This window comes from Vanacampus margaritifer, chromosome 1 (genome assembly GCF_051991255.1).
Source record: "Vanacampus margaritifer isolate UIUO_Vmar chromosome 1, RoL_Vmar_1.0, whole genome shotgun sequence".
Taxonomy (NCBI): Eukaryota; Metazoa; Chordata; class Actinopteri; order Syngnathiformes; family Syngnathidae; genus Vanacampus; species Vanacampus margaritifer.
Window position 1 is genome coordinate 64,321,160 of NC_135432.1, and position 22,796 is coordinate 64,343,955.

Sequence of the window (22,796 nt, forward strand, 5' to 3'; positions counted from 1 at the left end):
TTTTACTATAGGGTTTCAAACTAGTGTTTGAAATTAGGGTTAGGGTTTTAAACCAGGGTTTTACATTAGGATTAGGGTTTCAAACTAGGGTTTTACATTAGGGTTAGGGTTTCATCATTTTAAATGTTACACAGATAGTATCTAAACCGAATATATAAAAAGTAACATTTTTACAATAATTGTTTTTACGTAGTTATTGTCATAAAATATAAGTCAAACTTAACACATACTTTATGTCGCTGCTATCTGAGTTGTAATTGTGAAAAATGCAAAAATCATATTTTTAGCAAAATGATACGAGTAAATATTTAAATGTCCATCAAACTGAAATGCTGTGACTTTGACATTGCTGCATGAAAAATACATTTTTCAAGTGAAATAAATTTGAAGAGGGAGAAATTCTAACGCTTTTTTACACGTGTCTTTCGTTTCTTGCCCCGCTAGGGGGCAGCACCCGCGCGCAAAGCTTCATGTTACGCCGCCTGAGTGCGCGAGCAAATCGCGGACTCTTCTCCAATGAGTTCACCTTCACGCAAATAAGTTTACCTCCTGCGTAACCTCGGCTTTTAAACAATCACCACCACAACAAACATGAACGGCTCGCTGCTCTCGAACACGGTGGACATAAAACTCAAGCGAGGGCCGGCAGGTAACGATCATTTAATGGCATCGATGGTTAGCCTTAGCCGCTGCTAAGTTACGTGGCCAGCGGCGAAGCTATCGATCGAATTGCTAACTAACTCACCCAACTAGCGAAAGACGAATAAATTAAGAGATGGCAGCTTTGTTAAAACATTCTAGTAGATGAATGAAGTCAAACTGATCGATAGTTTTATCGTTTTATGCGATTTAACGTCTTTTTACAGTGTGTTTGCTCGGCCTGTCAGAGTGAAAGTAAATCTGCGTGCATCGTACACAACTCCGCAGTCTGCAGCCATTTGTACGTCACAAAAGCAGGGACTTAAACACTTTTGAGACTTTTGACGAGGGCTCGGCGAATTTGAAAAGGCGTCTAATTGCGATTTGATATGCGATTATTTTGAAGCAAACACAAGCAATGCAGTATATATGTACTACTATAAACAATGTCATATTAGTAGTCATTAATGCCAATAGATAGACTGCTATTATTTTCAACACAACTGTATAGTAACGTCAACATTCCATTAGTTCTCTAATTTATCGCTGATGTAAAATGAGGTCTGTTCAATTTGTGACTTACTAGCTACTACTACTTTCAACTTTAAAGTAAAATGTAACACAGGGCCGCAGTACTGTACTATAAAACCCGGTTATTTTAAGAGAGGGATAAAAGAGTTGAGGGTCCGCCATTTTGGGGGGGGAGACGTCCGTATTTGACATCCGCTGCATTTGACGATTAAAATCGTTTTTTCCAACCGACAAGCCTGTGTTTTCATCATCAACAGCACTGCTCAGCGGCACCTGAGAGGAGGCAGTAATATCTTAAGGCCGTATCACCAATGAAGACATTCCTGCCATTCCCTTTTTCTGCTTAACACGATGTGTCTTTGCAGGCCTGGGCTTCAACATTGTGGGCGGGCTGGACCAGCAGTACGTCGTCAACGACTGCGGCATCTACGTGTGCAAAATCAAGGAAAACGGCGCGGCGGCGCTGGACGGGAGGCTTCAGGAGGGCGACCGCATCCTGGCGGTAAGAAAAGCAAACAAATTGTAAGAAAAAAAAGATCACATTTGTAAAGCCTGATGCCTAACCCCCCCCCCCCCCCCCCCCCCACACACACACACACACCCCCACCCACCACCACGTAGATCAATGGCGTCAAGCTGGAGGATCAGACGCACAAAGCTGCAGTGGATTTGTTCCGAACAGCGGGGGAGGACGTGGAACTGTGCGTTCTAAAAAAGGTGCAATAGAAAAAAATCATAAAAAAAAAAATTTAATCCACTTTTATTCTGCGTTATGGACAACAGGACCTCCAAGGTCAGACTACAATCTCTTGCGTGACCTTTTCAGAACTGTGCAGGCAACTCATTTGCTCCCAAAAACATAAAAATACGTTCTATTTTAAATATTGCCAGTGTCCCAAAGACTGATTTATACGTTTTTTTATGCTAAAGCATACAGAAGGCTTTAATGTAGCCTCAGAACTGAAGAGAATGCTTGAAGCAATGGTAGTTAATTACAAAAGTATACAAGAGTATAAGAGATCAACCAGGGCCATGTTGTAAAAAGCTTCCCCCCCCCCCCACTGTTTTAAACAAATTTGTGAATAATGATGAAACTTGGCTATATTCTAATGCTAATTGCTGCAAAACGTAAACGGATAGAAATATACTTTTTTTTTTCCTCATGAAGAAGAGACTTTAATCTTTCTTTTGGCAGGTTCCATGATTTTATAGCAATAGAACCCAATATTCTGTGGGCCTTGCAAAATCAGTCAAAATCCAGTAAAACAGTGGGGAGCAAAGGGGGTTGCTTCAGTGAAAATGGCTGACTGAAAACGTTGGAATCCAACTTTTGATACGCTTCACGACCTTGGAGGTACCTCCTGTATGACAAACACGAGAGTTGCAACGCAATTATTTCATGTTTTTTTTTTTTTCCCTTTTGCAGTCGTCCCATCATATAAACGGACCGTCGGATTCCCAAGACGATCACGCGCCACCAGCGCCCTATCTGGGAATACTCGCTGTGCTAACGGGAGCCGCCGCTGCCATCTTTGCATTCATTTACATCCGTAACATCAGGAGACCGTTTTAACAAATGCATATTAATTATTATTATTATTATTATTTTTAGGATCAAACATGTTGCTTAAGGCCAAAGAAGGGAGAGGAAAAAAACTTATTTTTTCAATCAGCAAATGACACTAATGCATTTCTCTTCACAGAGATTAATTGTGACATCTCGTCACAAAATGGCTGCCATTAAGGGAAAAGCTTCTTCGAGCTCCCCCGTATTGTTATCCTTTTTCTGGCCCAGTTATTAACACGAAAAGTACAAGGCAGGCATAATAATCCATCAATCAATGTTCAAGAATTGATTAATTAAGCCTATCTTGATGTGTTAAAATGGAGGGCATCACTTGGCTGTGACCTTTTGATTCACCTTCCACTAATTTGCACGTTACAACAAAACACAGAAAGTTATGAGGAGTTGAGTTCGCTATGTCACAACTCAAATTTAAACTATTTGTTCAATAAGAGTAAAGTGATAAAAATGTAAGAAATAAACATGAATTAATTAAAAGATTAAATTAAACAAATAAAATATATATATATATATATATGAATCCTCCCATTCAATAGATGAAATAAATGCCATCAAATGAAAAAATGATGCACATGCAAAAAGCTTTGTAATTGCCAACAGATGACACAAGAGGGCAGCAAAGCACCTTTGAGACAATTCTCTTCTCAGAACGAACCGCTTTCCCACACTCCAACGATTTACTTCCTTTTCCACCAGATGGCGCCAAAGTTCACTACCAACAAAAACAGTGAATGGGTGTGATTTTTCAGCAAATAACAAAGCAGGTTCCCAATAATACTCTGGCCAAAACGTTTAATAAGAGAAGATTGATTCTGAATCTGCAGGTGTGCTGTTGGCAGAACGTGCTCATTTTTTTTTTTTGCACTAATCTTCACAATTTTTAGGACTACATTTAAAAAAGCAGTAATACGTTGAGCTATATCAAACTATCTAGAACGTTTTTTTCCAATTAATATATCAAAGAAATGTAAATTGATCACCCATAATAAGTTTTGAATGTTTCTCGGGCGTCAATGCCATTTTATACAGCTACAGAGTTGCATAATTTTGTAATCTCATACAGGATCAACTTTTTTTTTTTCTGTTGTCACTATTACCAGTAGGTATACCAGAAAGTACACAGTGTTGAATCCAGCCTTGTCTTTTAAATTCCCCAAGTCAGCGTACTGTGAATGTATTCGTTGAAGATGCCGCTATGTATGTTTTTGTATGTCCATCGCCATTTTTGAACACATTCCTCATTTCTGTGCACAGAGGCGCGCTAAATTCCTGAAGATAAGAGGGTCTTTTCGGGGGGGGATTAAAATGTTTATTTTTGCACTAGCCACAATCATGGAGCATCTCCAGTCGGGAAGAGTGAGTTGTGCGTGCGTGTCCGAAAAAAATTCTGTTTGTTGACTTGTAAATACTTTTCATGTCACTCTGCTGCTGATTGTGAATACTGTGCTGTGTGTATGCCAGAAAGGAAATAAGAACAATTAAAGTGTTTTACATCAGAACAACTGTTGAATACATGTTGAATTCTTTTTTCACATAGTTGTTCGTTGCCTGAGTTGACTGATGTTTGCCAGGCTGTCCGCAAAATATAATCTTTCAACAAAAGGTCAGGGAACACTTAAGACACCACCGTCTGTAAAGTTCTTAAAAAAAAAAAAAAAAAATCAGCAAAGTGATATTTTTGGGCCAATAGTTAAAGTCTGCATGTAAATGACAGCTCCTGAACGTATTGACAATTCCAAGCTTATGTCAGAAGTCAAAATGGCGGTCGCCGGGCAACTCGGTGAAAGGAAGCTCTGCTCATTGGAAAGCATTGGACCTTGTTGTCATTTGATTTGTGAGGATTATTTTCATTTCAAAATGTGACGGATGAAATGTCATTTAGTATTTAGCAATCTGCTTGGTTTGTATGCTAGTCACATACAGAAACAATACAATATGCCGTTTGTTTACACCGAAAGGTATTTATATTATTATATTATATTATATTATTATATAGTATTTGCATTGCGCAAATATCAGAAATGCCCGGATGTCGGACCTGTTTTTTTTAAATGTATATTATTTTTTACATTTATTTATTTATTTTTATCCACAAATGTGCAAATCCTCGGGTGCCAACCCGCGTGTATGCGGGGGTCTACTGTCCGACATTTGATGCAAGAAAGTGATCGACAAGGCAACGAATGTGACGTCATGGAGTCGCTGCCGTCTGCGCGTTACGATGACGTCATCGTCCAGCCACAAGCGGGAGAGGGTGGAGACACAGCCGCAGTGAGCGACAAGACAACCACACCGAGTGGACGAACGTTGACCACGTCGGGGCAATTTAAACCCTGTTTCGGAGTCTTTATCGCCATGTCGCATCGTCGGAGCCTCTCCCGCCGACGCGGAAGACGCTTGTCGCGGGCCAGCCACAGCGGGAGCGCCGCCGCCGGACGGAGATGCTACTGGTAGAAAGCTGCGAGCATCCACCGTGGACCGGGACGCCCCTTCATCATCATCCTCATCATCATCCTCATCATCTCCCACCGTCATCATCAAAATGGACGCCGATGACAACACGAGGAGGACGCGCAGGCCTTCATTATGAGCGATTTGGAGGCTTTTATCGCGCCCGGCTTTGATCTTTTATACATATCTGCCCTCGTAAAGTGACATTTACTGACTTTGCGTGTGCGTGTGGATGCAGCGTGGCCCAGTGTGTGTGGAAGCGGAGGAGGAGGTGGAGGGTGTGGGCGTGCTGAGATCCACCACACGCTCAGCTTGAAGCCATGGCCAATGAACCCGTCATCCTCAACGTGTATGACATGGTAAAATCATTTTCGTTTCTTTTTCTACTTCTTTTTTTTAATACTTGTTATCTCGCAGGGATTTTAATATTTTGGTAATCCGACACCTGCTGCCCCCTTCAGTCAAATACAATTAATTTCCTTTAAATTGAGAATTAGGAATATTCTTTTCTTAAGCACAAAAATGCCTAATATTACAGCAATTTACCAATTAGCAGTAGAAGAAGTCCGTTCTTCATTTGTATTTACTATGTTATACAATACTGCCTCCCAGTGGCCAAGGCGGGCACACCGGAAGGAGCAGCAAACTGAAACAACTGAAACGGAATTGCAGTTCAGCATTAAATTAATTTCATGACATTTAATGCTTTGCATTCTGTTTACATTCAGATATTTCTCTACGTTTTTGTAAAGTACAGTTTTACGAATTGCTATTTTTCTTTACAAAAGAAACAATAACACTTTATTGGTGGAGGCTGGAATGGATATAGCATTTCCATTGATTTACAGTGGATGTGCAATATGTTGCATGTGCTGCAACTAGTTTAAGCATGGAATTCTGATGAATTTTGTGTTAGTGGAATCAAAATTAAGCAGGTAATGCCACCTGTTTTCGAACCATCTCAGGGGTTTTCCATTTTGTCCTGTACTGCCAAGCTAAATTGATTTAAAAAAATATATATTTTTTTTAAATAAGAAGAAATCTTCTTTAATGTCATTTTGAAATCATGTATTGTGCAGATTTCAAAAGTTATAATCAAATCAGGACTGTATGGTAAAAACACAATGCGAGTAATAACATTACGACTTACGAGCATTGTAAATATAAGTATTGTCACTTTCCTAAAATAATGGCCAGACATTTTTTCACATAGCACGAAAAACGGAACCAATACTGATTTTATTATGTTTGTAAATAATTGCATTTAAATTTTTATGGCAACTTTTTTTTTTGAATTATTATATTTACTATATAATGTTTATAATAATAATTATGAGCATTAGTATTTTTTAATATTGCTCTTTATTTTTAAGAAAACTAATTTTGACTCGCAAACTATATTGCAAAGCCGCTATTTTCGAGCCTTGCGTTGGCAAACTGAGCCCGTGAGTGCTGTGACGTCAATATCAGTGAACAGCAGGTGGCAGTGCAGGACAAAATGGCCGCCTCCATAGAGGGAGAAAAAAAAATCGAAGAAATGTTGTTGCATCTTCTCAGGGGGGTATTTATAAAGTTTGAGTCCATTATGTATAACATAAAATGTGGAAAAAGTGAAGTGCTGTGGATACTTTCTATCTTTTGAGCTCTGTAGGCGTTCGATGGCCAAAGTGAACACTGCAAATGAGCAAGAACATCCTGTAGCGGATGTTGTTTTTTTCACTGTGAAATCAATGTTTGACGTGACGCTGCAGGCAACACGAGCTCATAAAAAGGAGGTGGGGGCTGATGGGGGGGGGGGGTGCTGATGGGATTCTGCAATGAAGATCAAGCTCCGGTTAATTGGACAAAGGTGATGGCGGATACTTGAGAAGTCAAGACTGCGTTGCATCATGTCGTCTATTATTGATTGGAGTCAGCTGGGTCGGGTGTGGATGCTCGTGTGGGGGAGGGGCGGAGGCTGAGGGGTACGTCACAGATTTCTGATTGTCTGCCATAAGGACGTTAAAAAGTCATTCACAGATTGTTGCCATAAGGACGCTAAAAAGTCATTCACAGAATAGTAAGTTTACGATTTCCCCTTTAGTTTTTATTTCATTTTTATTTAGTTTTTAAAATTCTAACGTTCTAACCGCACGGCGAAGTTTCCAACGCTGTAAAAGTATCCTGAATGCACCATTTTGCTGGCGTAGCATTAGCAACAAGCGAGTGTGTAGCATTTGTTATTCTGTTGTCCCGAAGCACCCTTTAAGCTGTTTAATGACACCTTGGGTTGGAGTTAACTAAAACTAAACACACGTTAATAAGAATTACACCCACTTTATATTTAAATACGAAACAAAGAGTACTTTAGACACCAACATTTTAAATTATGACCTACTTGTAACCAAACTTAAACATTTGTAAATAAAATGTTTGAAATAATTATAAACCTTTTCTTGAATAAAAAAAAAATCTAATTCTCAGCTGTGAAAAATACAACTTTTATAATATATATATATATATATATTTTAAGATTCTCCTAAAAATTACAGTTTTTTATTTTTGTAGAATACTTCAGTGTCAGTGGTTTGAAATGTGAAATTCAAGCAAGAGGCGCTAAATGCATGCCGCCTCGACAACTCAAGGTCGATTGAACACATGAGGAGAGACTTAATGGAGAGAGTGAGTTAATATTCTGCAAATGCAAATGAATGAGTTACATTGCTACTAAATTAATGCCTGACTGGTTATATCCTTTATATTTCCCGGCAGTACTGGATAAATGAGTACACTTCCAATCTCGGAATTGGAGTCTTCCACTCAGGAATCGAGATTCATGGCCGAGGTGAGACACAGCTTCAAATATACTTGACGTTACATAAAATCACATGACAGCAACAGGACGTTACATGACATTAAATCACATGTCTGGACTACTTTTTGCTGCTTAACTCATATTTCACAAACGCAACATTAATACTAGTGGGCGAGCATACAACATATTATTGTAAAAAAATAAAAATAAAAATTGGAGTTGATATCATATTTAAGATTTATTAACGTGGGAGAATAGCTGTCCACTTTAGTGACCACTGTCCCCGAAAGGGTTAAATCACGCCAGGACAAGAAATTCTCTTCCAATCTAGTCCATTCCAGGCAGGACGTGGCCACGGTCACATTACCTTCTAAACCTGGAATAATGGAATTGTGTTCATTATAACGTGACCCAATTTCTTCAGGCTGTGTTACCAGTGACGCATAGTCTATTTTTCCTCTGTGTGTAGCAGTGAAAATTCCATTACTGTATGTTCAACCATGTTACCAAGGAATAGAACCACAATATGTGATAATTATTGTGCGGGTGATTGCAAATACTTTTTAATTTAACCTTTATGACGCTTTGGTACATTAAAGTAAATGTCAGGACATGACCTGGCATTAAATCACATGACAGGGCAGGACAGGACATTATATCGACTGACTTGACATTAAATGACATGACAGGACAAATGACAAAATACGTAACATTACATTGTATATTATCAAATGACGTTACATGAAATCCCAAAACATGACAGACAGGACATGACATTTAATTGCAGGACAGGACATGAAATTGAATCTCATAACAGAACAGGACATGATATTAAATTGCATTGCATTACATTGAATTCCAGGACATGGCCTAACATGACAGGACATAGCATGCCAACATCAATCACAGGACAGGACAGGACAAAGCATGACAGGACAGGACAAAGCATGACAGGACCGGACATTATATCACTTGACTTGACATTAAATTACAGGACATGACATTTTATTGCAGGACAGGACAGGGCATGTAATTAAATCGCATAACAGAATAGGACATGATATTAAATTGCATGGTATTACATTGAATTCCAGGACATGGTCCCGTCAACATCACAGGACAGGACAAGACAAAGCATGAAAGGACCGGACATTATATCACTTGATTTGACATTAAATTACATGACATTACATTTAATCCCAAAACAGAACAGGACGTGACATAACAAAATAGGACATTTAATCCCAGGACATAACATGTCAACATCACAGGACAGGACATTATATCACATGACTTGACATTAAATGACATGATATTACTGTATATTCAATCTCAAAAGGTTACAACACATTATGTTGAATCCCAGAACAGGACAGTCAATGATGAATTGCCTGCTAATGACTTTTGTCGATTTGACCAATCGTTGTGCACTAGAATTTGCATACGGAGGCCACCCGTACCCTTTCAGCGGCATCTTTGAAATCAACCCGGGCAATGCCTCCGAGCTGGGAGAGACCTTCAAATTCAAGTGAGGCTTTCGTCGTTTGTTGACTTTTCCTTTGTCTTTATTTACCGACTGACTGGAAGACGAATTGTCAACAGGGAGGCCATCGTCTTGGGCACCACCGACTTCGCCGAGGAGGACATGGACAAGATCATGGAGGAGCTTGGCAAGGAGTTCAAAGGCAACGCCTACCACCTCATGCACAAGAACTGCAACCACTTCTCCTCCTCGCTCTCTGAGGTCACTCGATTGTCCATTCTCTTTTTTGAAGCATGAATTCAGAAAGGAAAAAAATAAGAGAAGATTGCCTGGCATAATTTAGCGGCCACTTGGGCTGTTTGTCTTGAAAGGCCGAAGCTGCCAAAAATATTGACAATATACTGTATGACAAAAAAGTTATTCATGTTTTATCGTCCCTTCCTTTTTTTATTAACATGCGCACATCTAAACATATATTACATTTAAGGTACAATTCAAGAAATGGTTCAAATCGCCTCAACTTGCGACTTAAGTTGCTCGACAACAAGTCGAGGTGACAGTAGACCAGATCGTCGTCCATTGCTGGAGTTCTCCAATGCAAGTTGGCAACACTTCCATGTTCGCTCACTCGACCAATCAAAAGGCAGTTAGCAACGGCGGAGTCCAACCCAAGACACGCTTAGGACCGCCCCCTCATTTGAATAACATTGCGTCCTGGCAGCATGGACCAAAACTGCCAAAATTCAAAATAAATAAATGACTAAAAGTGAAAATAAAAACAAATATAAAAAATATAATTCAAAAATTTAATACAAATGTATTTATTTATATATATATATATATTTTATTGTTTCTATTTACATTTATATATTTTTTTAATGCACTTTTCGAATTGTATTTTTTTATTTTCACTTTTAGTCATTTATTTATTTTGAATTTTGGCAGTTTTGGTCCTCTTATCCTGCCATACTACATTGTTTTTTATTTTATTTTTTAATAAAACATAGTATCTCAATAATAGCCTTTAAATTTTGAGTGAGATGATTTTTTCCCCCCCGGATTTGGAATAAATACCTCAATAATATTCAAAGTGAGATGATTTTTGTGGAAAGAATTCCTGCACTTAATGTTGGTTTCCTGTTCAGCAGTTTTGTGTCGACCTTGAACACTATTTTTTATGCCCTTTGCACTGGGAAAAAAATAATTAAAAAATGACTTAAGAGCACGTATTTGGTTGTAAGAGGAATAAAATTTTTTTGTCCTCTTTGCGTGTTCCAAAAATGAAGATAGACTTAATGTAAGAAAAATACACCTTTGCAAAAATGATTTTTAATCAGTCAGAGATCTCTGGACAGATAACAGCCTCTAATTCATCACTTAAACAGGTGGGATTCAGAGCGTCAAATGTAGTTCTTCCGCATGTACAATGGTTTCTTATAGTTAAAAGGCCTCCTCTCTTTCATTTGTAGACAAAACATACTCTCTGGTACTTTTCCGTGAGCGATGGCGAAAACAGTCAGGTGTGGGTGTTCAAAACGGATTCTGTACTCAAGGACCAAATGTGTTTTCGCACAAAACGCTGAGAAGGAACTTTTTTAGACTAAATAGTATGTCCCAGTTTAAGGTCAGATTATACCGAAATCAACACCACTTGCTCTGCACAGGACACAAAACATTCCGACAAGGTTAATACTGAAGAATTAAAATGTTAATAATGTGTAACAATGGTTAATATATGAAATGAAGTATTAAAAATGTTACAATATCTTATCATGGTCCATATCTAAAACTACATTTTTGTCATACAATCTGGTTAGGAAGTATTAGTCCTACGTGTCCTGCCAGTAGCACAGATCAAAAATAGTGGCCCCCTCCATTTGCCCACCCCTAACCCGAACACGATCCTTCCAGTAAAAACCCCCGTTGTGCTTTTTCCAGCTGCTGTGCGGCCGCGAGATCCCGCGCTGGGTCAACCGTCTGGCCTACTTCAGCTCGTGCGTCCCCTTCCTGCAGAGCTGCCTGCCCAAAGAGTGGCTGACGCCGGCCGCCCTGCAGAGCCACATCAGCCTGGGCCTCCACAAGGACGAGCGCCGGCGGCAGTCCAGCGACGACGAGCGCGACCACCCGTCGCCGCCCTCGTCGTCCGGGGCCGCCGGCTCCTCCTCTTCCTCCTCCTCGCACAGCTGCCGCCACACCAGGGTGTGAGGGGCTGCTGGACCAGGACAGAATGGGGGAGGGGGGGCTTTTTTCAGAGCTACTTTTTGGACAATTAAGACTGCCGAACATGGTGTGACTAACGTCAGTCCTGGATGTCTGGTTGGGAAATTGGCTGGGAAGCACGCGCCTGCTTACCTTAAGTTCTCAAAAAAAAAGTCTGCCTCTGAAGCCTTAGCAGCATCAAATTTGATAGACGTGTCTATCATAAACCTAGAAAATTAAAAAAAAATAAAAGAAGCCATGCCATCAAAGCCACGTTTCAGCAACATAAAATTTGGTAGATCATTCACTGTCCATCAAAAAAAAAAAAAAAAAAAAAAGTCGCTCTTTAAGAAGCCATGCGCGAAACGACACAGGGAGACCGCCATTTTGGTTTGAAGCGGCCATTTTGGCTCGCGGCGGCTAATCGAATGGGCTCTTTGCACAAATCCACTACTTCCTGAACCACTCCTTCATTTCATGATTGGACAAACTGATTAATCCAGGTGTGCCTGACCTCAGTAACCGCGACGAAAATGGAACCTGGAATTAATCAGTTTGTCCAATCAATTAATTAATCAGTTTGTCCAATCATGAAAGACAGAAAATGAAGGAGTGGTATTGAGTTCAAAGAGCCCATTCTCTTGAAAAGTTTTGCCCACAAAGCCATTTAATTAACCATAGCACCATGAAATGTGTTCAAAGTCTCAAAAAAATAACACTCGAAAAGATAATTCGGAGTACTGCCATGAAGAACCTATTTTAGCTCAATGGGTAGCTGTTTGTTTGTTTTGATTCATTCAGCCACCAAAGTAAATTTCTTAACAGCATGAAATTTGGTCTACACGTAAGCAAAAATACCCATGCATGAAAAGACGGCCATTTTAGTTTGAAATGGCCATTTTAAGGTCTTTTAAAAAAATGTTTTTGTCATATACAGAGACCGTCCAAAGACGAACTTGTTCTCAAGATTTTATCCGATTGCTAAGAAATTTTAACCACATACACAACTAAAGTGCAAAAGCATATCGTTTGTGGGCAGAGCATGGCTACGTTTGATGACGAAAACTAGGATTTTTTATTTCAGTTAGCATTAGCTCATCTTCTACTTAACATCTGACTTCAAGTTGGAGTTGCTTTATAAATGATTGTATTGTCCAAGTTATCGCTAATCGGGCACATGCGCTTGTTCTCATTTGGATCAACTCGCATTAGCAGCTAGCTTAGCATACATTTAGCACTTAGCAATGCTATTTGACAATTAAGTCATCTTTATTTGTATAGCGCTTTCAAGTCTTTTAGAGTCTGAGCTGCTGATGATAATATGCTCCTCAAGGTTATTTTCTATCCTACAACACACACTTGCTTTCACTTTCAACCATACACTTTAATTGGGCCTTTTAACATGTGTCTTTGTATGCTATGCTAAGCTAACCTGCCACTGTTGGTTACTCATTATTATTATCATCCGCCAATGCTGTCGGACAATATTTGTTGTGGTTGTAAACATGTTTATAGGTTGCCATTTAGCATTTCAAGGCAAAAAAAAGAAGGGAATGTGTCTTTTGGTTTGGGACAACGCGCACTGAGATTTCTTTTCCATCCCTCCTGCTGAGGTGGTGGTGCGTTTGAGGACAGCTACTCTCTCAGGAAGGAACTCACATCTTGTGATTGGTTTGGACATTTCACCAAGTGTATTTATTGTGTTGCAGCTGACACACACACACACACACACACACACACACACACGACTGTGGTTCATACAGTACATCACGTTCTTACACTAGACAGGTATTTTTTTCTAGTCATCCGAGACCTTGTAAAATACTCTTTTCTCAACCCAAAACTTGACTTAATAGTACTAGAATAAAGAGACTAGTAATAATTGAGTATGTTTCTTCTATTACATCTTGAAATAAATAAAATAAAAATAAAAACGCCTCATTCACTACATAGCCCTGCACTATATAGTGGCCACTGTTCTGAATATATGACTGGCTAACCGATAGCCTGTACACGCCCGTGCAGGCCGTTGAAGCGACAGGGCGGCCATCTTGCTCCTCCCATCTCACGAGCAGACTACTGTATAAACTATATGGTATACGTACAGATTACACATATACAGGTGTTGCAGTTGCCGGAAACGGCGCTGATGTGTGAAACCCGGAAGTCGGAAGTCCGTGGCATCTACCCCATAGATGGGCCCAGTCCTACTGTTGAAAATGTCTCAATGAGTCAAGTATGTCTTTTGATAAAAAAAAAATGCAAATATTGACAATGAGATACAAATGAAACAGGCATGACTGTAATAGTTTAACAATATTATGTTTTTACAAAGGATGCAGCTACTGCAATTACAATTGTGCGCAAGATGTTAAAGGTCCATGTCGCTAGATACAAAGTTTTTGCTCATTTGCGACCCCTCTGGCGAAAAGCGGAATGGAAGCCAGCGACGTGCACGCGCCCAGAGTGCCGCGACGTTAGTGATAGTTTTATTGTGAATTGCTTATCATAAATAGACCCTATCGCATTTTTGTGACGAAGTCTTACCTTTTTAGCAAGAAGAAAGAAAGACGTGGGTCCCGTTTCATCCTTTTTGTTTTTTCCACCTACTCCAATATTAACGCTGGTCCAATATTGATCCACGTCCTCTTGCGACTTCAGTTTTGCCTTTTTTTTTTTCTCACAATAGACAGTATTATCCTTTCCTGCTCGGTATTCTGAGTGTAGTCGGGGGACGCAGTCACGCAGGGCAGATTTTTCCCTCGGTCAGAGTCACCTCCGTGGACAACTTCCGTTGCATGTCGCCAAACTTTCGGTGGTGTAAGTAGGTTTTCCGATAACAAATTGATTAATGACAAAATTGTGCCCCTTAAACAAGCGCATTCAACATGCCCTCTATCTATCCGCGGTGGAAATGCAACGAAATATTTTCACTTCGCGCGGGGGAACATTCAGCCACTAACTGCAACCTCCGACGTACACGGAATGCACTTTCATCACGGAGGTTGTTATTGACTTCCGAAGACAGCCTGCCCAAAATCATAGTTTTTTGGGCTTCTACTTTGTTTACAAGTGTCTCCAGCTCATATCGTTTTTTTTCTCCCATTTGTGCCTTATAATGTGATTATCTTTATAATGTATTGTGATATAATGTGATTATCTTCTATAATCATGCATCGTAATCATTCCCACCTGCAAGCCCTGTTTATATTAATTTGCATATTTATGTAGGGGGCGTGGAGAGGGAGGAGTCTGGTACTCTAACATTTCCGCATTGATTGAGATGTATGAAAGGAACGTTCTTGGATTCGTACATCTGGATTTTTTTTTTTGTGCGAGCGACGTTTTCTGGAAATACGGTGTACAGTATTCTTAACTTTTTCTTTAAAATTTTCATTTTTAAAATGACATTCATCATGGCTTTTTAGGGCAATTCAGTTTCATTAACTATAATTGTATAAGTGAAACAACAGATTTGCTTAGATTTGATTCATTGTATTATCTTGAAAACATTTTTTTTTCTGGTACACTACGAATCATTTGATGATTGACTACTGTCAGGGACAATACTCTGGATTACAGGTGGAGCAGCGCTAGCTATACTTTGTGGCCAGAGGCAGATAAATAAGACAAGCGCTTGTATGATCTTCAATGCTGTCCTTTCTAGCTGTAATCACGTATACGAATGATTCATTAATCAATAAAAAATTCTCAACTCATTCTTGGCTTGATCCTTCTCCTTATTCAAGTTGACAGACCGAAAAAAAAAAATCTCGTTTTTTTTTTTCAATACAAACATTTTTAATTTTCTAAATGCATTTCTGCTTTTCATTTAGCGAGGTAAAACAGACAGCAGTGTTCCAATCACATCTTTTATTTGTAAGGCACCAGAAAAGCTTCCTTACTGCTAAAAGCGCCATGCATTACTTCTTGTCGTTGTTAGCGTAGTACACTTTTGCTTTCTTAACACATTTTTTTTGTTTAACATATTCAGTTACACACATGGTTTGTTTTTGTTGTTTTTTTTTTTCATTATCTTTGCACAAAAGAGGATCAAACATTTACAAAGTGAGAAAAGAACTTACAGAACTTGAAAAGAAAATGATGCGCACGCACACACAAATGTGCTATTTTCATGACAGGTTATAAAGCAGCTTTGGAACATACAAAAATGCTTTAAAAATACATATATTGATATATTCAAATGTATACAAATTGGCCCTTCACAGCGCGCAAACAAAACACACCACTTGCCTGGGAGAACATAAAGATTATTACTATCATTAATGTTTTTAGAATCAAAAGAGCACACAGACGAAACTTAAGTGCTTTTACTAAATGAAATTAAAAAATACAGAAAATAAAAACATACTATATAAAAGAAAAATAATTAAAACAGAAAATTAGAAAAAAAATTGAATTGTATGTTTTTACGAAGTGTAGATTTTAGTCATCAAAGCGCTCTTAACTCAGGGTGACGTCATACCAAGATCTAATGACAGTCCACTGCCGCCCCCTATTGGCCTAAAGTGAAAACAACAGTTTTGCTTCCACAATGGTGACAAGCCAGCAAAAAACTGTTTGAAGACTTAAAACTTCATTATTTTTGCCACAAAGTTGGAATGACAAGGAAAAGTAACCATTTTACACAAGAGGGGAAAAAACAACATTTTACTCTTTTTGTTTAGTTTAGAATTAAGTTCATCAATTTTCATGAAAAAGAAATAATTTATCAAGTTGTAACTTTGGTTGTGACTGCTTAGTGGTTATTTTGGGAGGTTTTTTTTTCTTTCTTTTAAGTGAAAATGTTAAATTTGTCAAAACTAAATTGCAATGCAGCCTTTTATTTTTTTTTGAAATCTCAAGTAAGGGAGGAGGAGGAGCAGGCCAGCAGGGGGAGCTGTAGCGAGCATACGGATTTGGACAAAAAGGTGCAAAAAGAGAAGAAAACAAAAAACAAGCATTTTCATTTGTTCACACGCGCGCACTTCCTCTCACCTCCTCTCCCACGCAGCACGCGTTTGCGTTTCGCACAGGCTCGCTTCGTCTAATGTGGGTTTTTCTTGTCTCTTCTTTTTCAGACAAATGTTTGAATGGACCCAAATGCCTTTGGATGAGATTGAGGTACAACGGACAGACCAGTGGTTGGTCAGCCACTTGCAAATGATATAGAAAAACTTGCGTTTAGTCAAAAGTGACAAATGGCTCGTTGGTCGGTTTAACTCCGCTAAGCGTGCCTTTTAGAGGCGGGCTGACTCCATTTTGATTTGTGCCGTTTACAGGTGAAGGAGGAATGACAGTAAAAAGAGTTAACGTTGACTCTTTTACTTTTTTTCAGATTTTTTTTTACCTTTTCTTCTTTTTTTTTTTTTATGCTTGAACATTACAAGCGCAAATATGTACACGTGACGCCGACTGAGAACAAACAGTCCGCCGCCGCCATTTTCCAGCCGTGACCCCGCGCGGTGGTCCTCTAGTCGGACTTGTCGCCGTCCTCGGGTCTGGGCGGCGGCCTGTCGGCTTGGGCCTGGGCGGCGTCCCCGCGGGCCTTGTCTTCCTTGGCGGCTTGGGCGGCCTGGCCGTGCGAGTAGTTGGCCAGGATGGAGGACAGGGACAGCAGGCCAGAGCCGGACGAGGCCGCCGGCAGGCTGGGCGGAGTCAGGCCCAGAGGCAGAGGAGCCACCGGAAGAGCCAGGCCCTGGAGCTGCGACAGGTGCTGCACCTGGAGCTGTTGCTATACGCACACGTGCAGGAGGACATCAGCGCTTACACATGCGTGTAGAATGATAGTGCCTCGACTTACCGCACTAAAAAAAACGCAACTAGTTTATTTGTGTTTTTTGCGTGTCGTTGAAATGGTCATTTCAGTGTGAACAACTGGTAAATATACATTAATGACATTTACAGCAACTTCTGCGCCAATCTCGTCACTGTCATGGACGTTTACACATATTACGATATATGACACCTTCAAACAAATTGGAGCGACCCGTGATGTCATATCTCGGGAAACATCTGACATATTGGCAACATTTGAGGTAATCTAATCTCCTGTTATGGACGGGGGTCAATTTGGCCGATACAAACAACAAAAAGTTTTGTTTTATTTAATTTATTTTTATTTCTGGCACGATGGGATATTTAAACATGCCCGGGGGCCAAATTGACCCAGTTTAAAGCTAAGGAAATGCCCCAAAAAAACAAACAAAAAAAACCTAAATTTAATTTTGTTCCGCTTAAATGATTAGCAAGATTGTATTAAAGAAAAAATAATTATTTAAAACAATCTATAAAATTAAAATCAAAGTTATACATTTACAAGGCAAAATATTTTGGAAGAGCTAAATACATATTTTAGATAAGAAAAATGCAAAATTATTATTTATTTAGTCTTTATTTATCCAGGAATGGCAATTGAGAACATCTCAATTGCAATGCCAACCCAGCTGTAAACTGTAGTTAAAAAAAATATTAAAAAATAAATCAAAAAAATAATTATATATATATAATTAGTGATTTTAAACATTTATTTAAAAATGTACACGTTGACTCACCCGTATGATGGAGTTCATCTCAGGGGGCGTGACCTGCTTGGCTCTCTCGATGGCGCCCATTACTTGCTGCTGGTGCTGGAAAAAAAAAGAGACGATATCATTTGATGGAAAAACAAACATCCTTTTTTTCATCTATAACTATCATGATGTAACAAAAAAAGGAACAGAAAATGATTTAATTGTATGTAAAAAAAAAAAAAAGTCATTAAATTAAAAAAATGTTTTTATTACTAGAAAACATTCCATTTTATGGGAATTGTTTTCAACGTGGAAATGTATAGCCCCAAAAGTAGCAATAAAGGTGTGGTTATGAAAAATATGTGCACAAATAGTTTTTCCAGGATTTTTATCCAATTAGTGATTGGATAATTGGTAGATACAATTTTTTGATAGCTGCAGCCTAATACTCTGTTTCAGATTAACTCTTTCACTGCCAGACGTTTTCAGAAACGGGATGTCGCCAGTGCCAGCCGAATTAAGCATTTTGACTGATCTTTCAAGGTCCACAGAAAATGTTGTGTTTGGACTATGGAAACACACATACTACCAAATGAAAGATTGGACTCTCATCTTTCATCAGAAAAAAAAAAAAGTTTGTTTCTACCTTATTCCGTTCCTCAGTAATCAACAATAAAAAATGGTTACTTTCACCGAAATTCTCTGTTTTGAAACAAAAAACGGAGAAAAAGAGCTTTTTGTGAAACGATGTTATTTCATGCACTCTAGTGAATTGTACACTTCTTTTTGTCCATGAATGATGCCACAAACACCTAAATAGTGCTTTACTTCTGTAAAACGCTTTCACCAACAATGAAAAAGTGTTTTTTGATTGCAAAATACGTTTATTTCCATTCAACAGTGTAACAATTTGACAAAACAATTTCGCAAACTATTTACAAATGTGTGCAACTGTGGTACTACTTACAATTATGTGGATGTTTCAAATACAGTTTTTCTTTTTGTAACGCTCTCCTGCGTGCAAGGAGACGCCAGGACTCGCACAACAGTTTACTTTCACTTTCACATTGTGCAACGTGCAAACGTTACACTTCCTTGACGGCCTTTTTTCCGGGGAATAAAAAGCAAGTAGCAGACTGTACACACTTCCTCCGATGAATATGCATTGGACTCGGGGCACTTTCCGTCGTCCGATCGAACGTCCGCCTGTGCGTGCTCGATTGTGCTCCGCGTCTTTTCCAATTTCGCCGTCAAGCTCGGATTCACCTTCATCATCATCGATGATGATCATCGTCGTCATCAATGTGCTCTTTTAGTGTTGGTCGATCGCTTTTGTCTAGTAAGTGTAGAGCTGCTTTGCAAACGGGCAACTTTTGCGTTTCCTCCTCAGCCATCTAGACCCCCCCCCCCCACGTATTCTCCTGCCGTGTCAATGCTTTCCATCCACGGAGTCATCATCATCATCATCATCATCATCATCATCGATGATGATGATCATCGTTGTCATCAATGTGCTCTTTTTGGTCGATGCTTTTGTCTTTGAAATAAAACGGCTCGGGCGTGAGCTCCTCGCAAACCGGTCGCCATTTTTCTTTGTTTTCTATTCTGATCTCCTGCCCTGACGCTCTAGCTCCGCCTCTACTGACGCCCACCCGATCTTGTCAAAAGACAGTCATCGCTGCCCTCTAGGGGTCAAAAATAGTAATTAGGCTCAAAAAACCTGGTTAAAATTTTCAGCACATCTCCGGAAGGCTTCCCCCCACCCGTTTCAAAAAAAAAAAATTGGATGACGTCTTTTGACGTCATTGGCAGTGCTCCGTAGGTTTTTACTTGACGTCTTTAAACGTCAGTGGCAGTGAAAGAGTTAATGTGGCTTTTTTTTTTTTAGAGGTCCTTCAAATATTTATTTATTTAATAAGGCTTGACGCAAGCGCACACACAGACACAGCATACACGCATGGGACTTACCTCCTGCGACAGGTAAGGCAGCACCTGAGCGCAGATGCCGTTTAGTCTCTTGACTATTTCAGCCTGAGTGGGAAACACAACCGGGTGGTGAGAATTTGAAAACAAGCGCAACAATGACGAGTCAACGATGTGGACGCAGATTATTATTTATTTTTTTTACCTGTTTGTGCATTTCAATGTTCAGTCCGTATGACATTTCGTAATACTGAAACACACACAAGGACACAAAGCATGTTAACATCCGCAGGCACGGTTGATGCAAATTGTCTTCTGATTTTACGTTCTCACCATGATGTAGTGACGCTGCATCTCGGACTTTTCAGAAGCCAGTTTGTCACATTCCAACTTGAGACTGGACGACATGCAACAGTGCAAAAAAAAAAAAGAGACAAACACAAACATACTTGAAAACGTGAAATTGTGGCACAAATCTAATGTCAAACGGCAGGTAGCCTGAGCCTCTGTCGACAACTTGCACAATTACCTGTGGTATTGTGCTTGAAGGAACTGGAACTCGTCTTTGATGCGATCGCACGAGTCAGATGTGGTGAACTTGAGAGCTTGTCCAGATTGAGCGGATGCCTGCTGACAAAATCACCACAAGAGACCTTAGAAATGCCAGCGTTGATACTACTCTTATCATTTTCATTTGATTTTATTCTCCTTAGGTGGGGTCTTTGATAAGCCCGTAAATCAATTTCATGCACAAGATTAAATAAATCCACTAACGGACAATTTTTTTGCGCATACAATTAACCATGTCCCTTGTGATGTTGCTCTGACCCCAAATACTAATTCCAGGATTTTGATCAATTACAAATGTCTCCATTAGGTTTGTTCCTTAATCCTTACGATGCCTACTAACAACTTCTGGGGTGTTTGTTCATTCTTGGCTCTTATTTTGGCACCTGTTATAAAAAAATGTACAGCAATGTTGTAGTTATTCCGCCTTGTTTGCCATTAGGAATGTGCAATTAATCGAAATACAATTACAATTTCCATTATTACACTCCACAATTAATAAATCGTCATAATCGGAAACAAAAATAAAAGACTTTTAATGCTAATTTTGAATTGTTTAAATGCATATATTTGCACCTTTTTATTTTCATTTTAAAATGACTGATAAATCTTGTTTGGTCCAAAAGTAACTTACATAATTAAACCGTTTCAAATAATTGTACTAGTCTTAATATTTTCTTTTTTGCAAAAAACAAAAAATAAAATAATTATTTGCATAATCTGAATTTTTTTTCCCCCATAATCGAGCTGCCCTATTTGGCATATTTTACTACATTCATATTACTTCACAATTGTACACAGGAAGCTTTATTATTTTCTCTCGAAAACAATTATGTAATATTCACTGTATCTTTCAAATTATGATTTTTGTTATCGTGACATTTATCCAATGATCTGAGCAGTGGCTGGAATGATCAAATCAATGTACTAATTAATTCGATATAATAAGCGTCATGGTGTCTGTTTCTATTTTGGTCGAAGTAAGATTTCCTGTCGACGACTTTGCATTAGGACTTTAGCCAGACATTGGTGCATTTTCACTGAGTTTAATGAGTCATAACTTCAATATCTGTCACGGGAAAATGATACTTACATAATTGGAATCGTTTTTCAAAGATTTGTCTGGTAATGCTGATCTCGTGTAACTCAACCTTTAATCTGATGTCGATGTTGGAATGCTTCGAATCGTTTGAGGGACGTTTAAAAACACAAAATGAGTTAGAATAATACTTTTTTTTTTTTAAACGTGTTAGCGAATTATTACGCATCTTAAACATTTTAAACACTCACAAACAAGTATTGACCCACTGCATTTGAATGGTAGTTATTTGTATACATTAGGGTACATACAGTACAGTGAGCGATGCTAGGCTAGGCTAACGCGTTCCCACTCATTACTGGCGAGCTACCACACGCGTTAACGGTGATATTACGTGGACGTAAGTGGGGGAAAAAACATGTCAAGGACGCGAGGCATTGTGGAGGAAGAGGGAAAAAAACTGCCATTTTATGTCCTGCGGCGTCAGCTAACGTTAGCATAGCTTAGCCTAGCCGAGCTGCTAGGCTAAAGCAAGCAGCCAGCTGACTTGACTTTGACGAGTTTGCACCAAGCGGACAACTACTCACCGAGTGCCTGGATTGAGGAAACATCATGTCAGCAGCAAGCAAGCAAGCAGCAGCGTCGCTCGCCGAGGAGTCTCCGTCGTGTTGAGCCCCGAGCGAGCTTGCTATCCGGCTAAAGCGAACGCGTTCCCGGATATGGGATTTTAAATGATTGCTATTCGCACTTTGTACCCCGTCATCGCTCGAAACGCTCGCTTCGCTTCAAAACGACTCACACGGGCCGACACCGTCTTTTGGTCGTCTTTGCGGCAAAAGACGCCACTATAGGGTAAAAACGTATTATTTTTTAAAAGGCTTCAAAAGAATGCGATGTTTATTTATTTTTTTCTATAATAACGTTACGTCTCCCCCCGGGAAAGCTCGACTAGATGTGTTGACACATGAGCCCGCAACGCTCCTGCTTCTATTCTTCTTCTGTGGTGCTTCCTGCTTTGGTGCATAGGAGAAAACGAGAAAACGACCGTAGCGTCAGCGACTCCCTAACCCGAC

The 22,796-nt window shown here is 39.4% G+C and overlaps 3 protein-coding genes and 1 long non-coding RNA gene across 8 annotated transcripts; 2 read left to right on the top strand and 2 right to left on the bottom strand.

The window, feature by feature from the left end:
- The first annotated feature begins 444 nt into the window (after nucleotides 1-444).
- Nucleotides 445-4,257, top strand: synj2bp (synaptojanin 2 binding protein). The gene is made up of 4 exons (XM_077560691.1): nucleotides 445-649; nucleotides 1,536-1,672; nucleotides 1,792-1,887; nucleotides 2,597-4,257. The coding sequence occupies exons 1-4, from the start codon at nucleotides 592-594 to the stop codon at nucleotides 2,741-2,743; spliced, it is 438 nt and encodes a 145-aa protein (XP_077416817.1). The 5' UTR covers nucleotides 445-591; the 3' UTR covers nucleotides 2,744-4,257.
- A 744-nt stretch (nucleotides 4,258-5,001) lies between these two features.
- LOC144048583 (deubiquitinase DESI2) lies at nucleotides 5,002-13,568 on the top strand. 4 transcript variants are annotated; one of them, XM_077560730.1, is made up of 6 exons: nucleotides 5,002-5,565; nucleotides 7,754-7,867; nucleotides 7,958-8,030; nucleotides 9,435-9,528; nucleotides 9,603-9,744; nucleotides 11,422-13,568. In XM_077560730.1, the coding sequence occupies exons 2-6, from the start codon at nucleotides 7,844-7,846 to the stop codon at nucleotides 11,686-11,688; spliced, it is 600 nt and encodes a 199-aa protein (XP_077416856.1). In that variant the 5' UTR covers nucleotides 5,002-5,565; nucleotides 7,754-7,843; the 3' UTR covers nucleotides 11,689-13,568. The 4 variants fall into 4 exon arrangements, with proteins under 4 accessions (XP_077416856.1, XP_077416848.1, XP_077416874.1 ...); XM_077560748.1 differs by lacking the exon at nucleotides 5,002-5,565 and adding an exon at nucleotides 7,064-7,265 and having other exon boundaries at nucleotides 7,793-7,867; XM_077560738.1 differs by lacking the exon at nucleotides 5,002-5,565 and adding an exon at nucleotides 7,070-7,265.
- Nucleotides 13,399-14,650, bottom strand: LOC144048612 (uncharacterized). The gene is made up of 2 exons (XR_013293380.1): nucleotides 14,230-14,650; nucleotides 13,399-13,892 (listed from the first exon to the last, which is right to left on the bottom strand). It is a non-coding gene; the product is annotated as an uncharacterized LOC144048612 (long non-coding RNA).
- An 890-nt stretch (nucleotides 14,651-15,540) lies between these two features.
- On the bottom strand, nucleotides 15,541-22,733 carry LOC144048571 (TLE family member 5-like). 2 transcript variants are annotated; one of them, XM_077560710.1, is made up of 7 exons: nucleotides 22,311-22,733; nucleotides 20,647-20,744; nucleotides 20,451-20,514; nucleotides 20,323-20,367; nucleotides 20,163-20,225; nucleotides 18,237-18,311; nucleotides 15,541-17,416 (listed from the first exon to the last, which is right to left on the bottom strand). In XM_077560710.1, the coding sequence occupies exons 1-7, from the start codon at nucleotides 22,335-22,337 to the stop codon at nucleotides 17,156-17,158; spliced, it is 633 nt and encodes a 210-aa protein (XP_077416836.1). In that variant the 5' UTR covers nucleotides 22,338-22,733; the 3' UTR covers nucleotides 15,541-17,155. The 2 variants fall into 2 exon arrangements, with proteins under 2 accessions (XP_077416836.1, XP_077416828.1); XM_077560702.1 differs by having other exon boundaries at nucleotides 20,647-20,747.
- Between the last annotated feature and the right edge of the window lie 63 nt (nucleotides 22,734-22,796).